Raw genomic sequence first — 3471 nt, 5'->3', positions numbered from 1 at the left:
CGGTTGGAGCCTCCAGGCATCAGACGTCCGAGAGGCGTCGGTCGTCTGATGTCTGGGAGTTTCGAGCAGTCCTTCTTCTTGTCCATTTAACTTGGTGTCCTCGCCGTCTTGTTCGTTGGGTGTAGCTGGTCTGTGGATTTCCTCCAAATACCTGATCACACATAGGGTCTCTGCATGATGTAGTAGCCATGTCTCATATGTAGGAAGTGGAAGTTCGGAGAGGAGCGTGTTCACCTTATCTTCGATAGCCTTTGCTCGGGCTCTTGTCATTGGTCCAAGTGGTGTCATAGGAGACGTAGGTAGGTCCATGGGGATGACCTTGGGATGCTCCGCATCAGAGGCTCTTCTCCGCATCCCCCCACACTTCGGCCTATGGCTCAAGGTCTTCAATCTGAAGTCGAAGGTGGTCGATGGACAACACGCGGACTACGGCGGGGCCGTGGTGAGAAAGATTCCCAACGCCGTCTGGCCCAAGGAACTTACCTCATGGATCGCTAAGGGCCTTGATTGGGGTTCCCAACCGGAGGTGCAGATGCTACAGAAACACATCTCCAACGTTTTGTGTTCGAACACCAGACTCACAAACGTGATTCAGATGATGCTCTTCTGCTGCATTCTTCCCTGCCAACTCCGGGCCTCCCGCATCTGGGAGTTCAGTCCGGAGGAGCCATAGACCTTGAAGCGCTTCTTCGGCACCACGCATGAAGACATATGGAAGCAGCTCTTCAAGGCCCAGAAAAGTTGGCCTATGAAGACCGAAGACATCAGACTCGACGACGAGAACCTGGCCTCACCGGTAAGCGTAATATTTCCGAAGACCTATTCGGCCAGATAAGTTAGATATAATTTGTTGCATGTCTTCCGTACAGGGCTGGACGACAAAGGCGAGGGAGATCAACTGTCCGGCACCGCTGCCCGAAGACCCAGCTACACCCGAGCTAATAGAAATGCTGGTCCCGGCGCCTTATCAGGCACCGGAGAAGAAGGGAAAGGAGGCCAAGGGCGGCCCCTGCCACAAAGGTCCTTCGGACACGGTGTCCGGAGAGACAGAAGCCCTCTCTTCCCACGAGGGAGATGAGGAAGAAGAGGAGGAGGAGGTGGTGGAGAGCGACTCCCCGTGCAAGGGGAGGAAGAAGAAGAGGGCGGCCTCCCAGGACCCAAAGGGGAAGACGCCCAAGAGAGGGAAGGTGGTCCTCTTGGACAGTTCGGACTCAGAGTCCGAACTAGTCCCCAAGAGACCTCCTAGGGTGAAGCCACTGGCCGAACCGTAAGTATTCAGAACTCTACTGCTTATCTTCGGTCTTCCTGTTTCCATTATATAAGTTATTTTGTTATTTTGCCTTTCAGCCCTCCACGCGAGCTCCCGCAAATCCATTATCGTAGGGGAACTCTATGCCACCCGAAATGGCAGAGAGTGACACGCCGCCGCGAGCCCCCTCGGCTACCCCCATGGAGGACGCCGAAGTGTCGTCCTGAAGGACCTTTCTGAGCCGAGGGGGGCGAGCGAGGCTGTCGAGAAGGCGTCCGAGTTTAATACCTCAGTCATCGAAGACCTTGGGGGGACGGCCCCCATGACAACCGATGGCGGGGAGCCCCAATAACCCAGGCCCCAGCCAAACACCATCCCGGAGACCAACACGACTTCAAGATCAGGGGAGCAGCCCCCTTTGAAAGAGGGGGGAGGAGCATCAGCTTCGTCGGCAATCTCCACTAATCCGGAGGGGCCCGACGCTCTGGAGGAAGCACTGCAACGTGCTTCCCTCGTGGCAGAGCACCGCACCCTGATGGGTGTGGCGGTGGAGAAGGTTCAGTCTGCTAAGAGCGGCCTGAATGAAGCCTTTACCAGCCTTTTGACAGGTGATACGTCTCCAACGTATCTATAATTTTTGATTGTTCCATGTTGTTATATTATCAATCTTGGATGTTTTATAATCATTTTATATCATATATTGGTACTAACCTATTGACATAGTGCCAAGTGCCAGTTGTTGTTTTCTGCATGTTTTTTACATCGCAGGAAATCAATACCAAAGAGAGTCCAAATGCAACAAAACTTTACGGAGATTTTTTATTGACCAGAAGACACCCAATGGGCCAAGGCAATTCCTGGGGGTGCTCCGAGGGGAGCACAACCCACCAGGGCGCGCCAGGAGGCCCATGCGCGCCCTAGTGGGTTGTGCCCACCTCGGGTGCCCCTCGAACCGCGTCTTTGCTCTATAAATAAACCAATATTCCAACAACCCTAGGGGAGTCGACGAAAATCAATTCCAGCCGCCGCAGAGTCCAGAATCACCAGATCCAATCTAGACACCATCACGGGGGGGGGGGGGTCACCACTTCCATTGGTGTCTCTCTAATGATGCGTGAGTAGTTCTTTGTAGACCTTCAGGTCCGTAGTTAGCAGCTAGATGGCTTCCTCTCTCTCGTTTGATTCTCAATACAATGGTCTCTTCGAGATCCATATGATGTAACTCTTTTTGTGGTGTGTTTGTTGGGATCCGATCAACTTTGAGTTTATGATCAGATCTATCTCTTTTTATATCCATGAAAGTTATTTGATTTTCTTTGATCTCTTATATGCATGATTGCTTATAGCATCGTATTTCTTCTCTGATATTTGGGTTTTGTTTGGCCAACTTGATCTATTTATCTTGCAATGGGAAGAGGTGCTTTGTAGTGGGTTCGATCTTACGGTGCTTGATCCCAGTGAAAGAAGGGGAATTAACACGTATGTATCGTTGCTACTAAGGATAAAACGATGGGGTCTCTCTCTCTACATAGATATATCTTGTCTACATCATGTCATTGTTCTTATTGCATTACTTCGTTTCTCCATGAACTTAATACACTAGATGCATGCTGGATAGCGGTCGATGTGTGGAGTAATTGTAGTAGATGCAGGCAGTAGTCGGTCTACTAATCTTGGACGTGATGCCTATATAATGATCATTGCCTGGATATCGTCATGATTATTTCAAGTTCTATCAATTGCCCAACAGTAATTTGTTTACCCACCGTTTGCTATTTTTCTCGAGATAAGCCACTAGTGAAACCTACGGCCCTCGGGTCTCTTTCTCATATTATTTGCCTTTGCGATCTACTTTTATTTGCTTTTATTTCCAGATATATTAAACCAAAAATACAAAAATACCATGCTGCGTTTTATTCCTATTTATTTTATTTGGCGTTCGATCTATCAATCTAGTACAATTTATTTCACGTCCGTTTGCCTATCTTGAGGCACCGCTACCCGAAAGGGATTGACAACCCCTTTTACACGTCGGGTTGTGAGTATTTGTTATTTGTGTGCAGGGGCTGTTTATGTTGTGTTGCTTGGTTCTCCTACTGGTTCGATAACCTTGGTTTCATCACTGAGGGAAATACCTACCGTCGATGTGCTGCATCATCCCTTCCTCTTTTGGGAAATACCGACGTAGCTTCAAGCCGCAATCAAATTTTTTTTGGCACCAT

At 49.4% G+C, this 3471-nt stretch overlaps 1 protein-coding gene across 1 annotated transcript; it reads left to right on the top strand.

The window, feature by feature from the left end:
• Positions 1 to 313: 313 nt before the first annotated feature.
• LOC147990705 (uncharacterized) lies at positions 314 to 1271 on the top strand. Its single transcript, XM_087538358.1, has 3 exons — positions 314 to 512; positions 708 to 796; positions 870 to 1271. Exons 1-3 carry the CDS (start codon positions 314 to 316, stop codon positions 1269 to 1271), a joined length of 690 nt encoding a protein of 229 aa, XP_087394484.1.
• The last annotated feature ends 2200 nt before the right edge of the window (positions 1272 to 3471 follow it).

The sequence above is a fragment of the Triticum urartu genome, chromosome 1A, assembly GCF_056163025.1.
Source record: "Triticum urartu cultivar PI428250 chromosome 1A, HENAU_Tu73, whole genome shotgun sequence".
NCBI lineage: Eukaryota > Viridiplantae > Streptophyta > Magnoliopsida > Poales > Poaceae > Triticum > Triticum urartu.
Note: the sequence above shows the minus strand (reverse complement) of the source record. Positions and strands in the feature narration are given on the sequence as shown.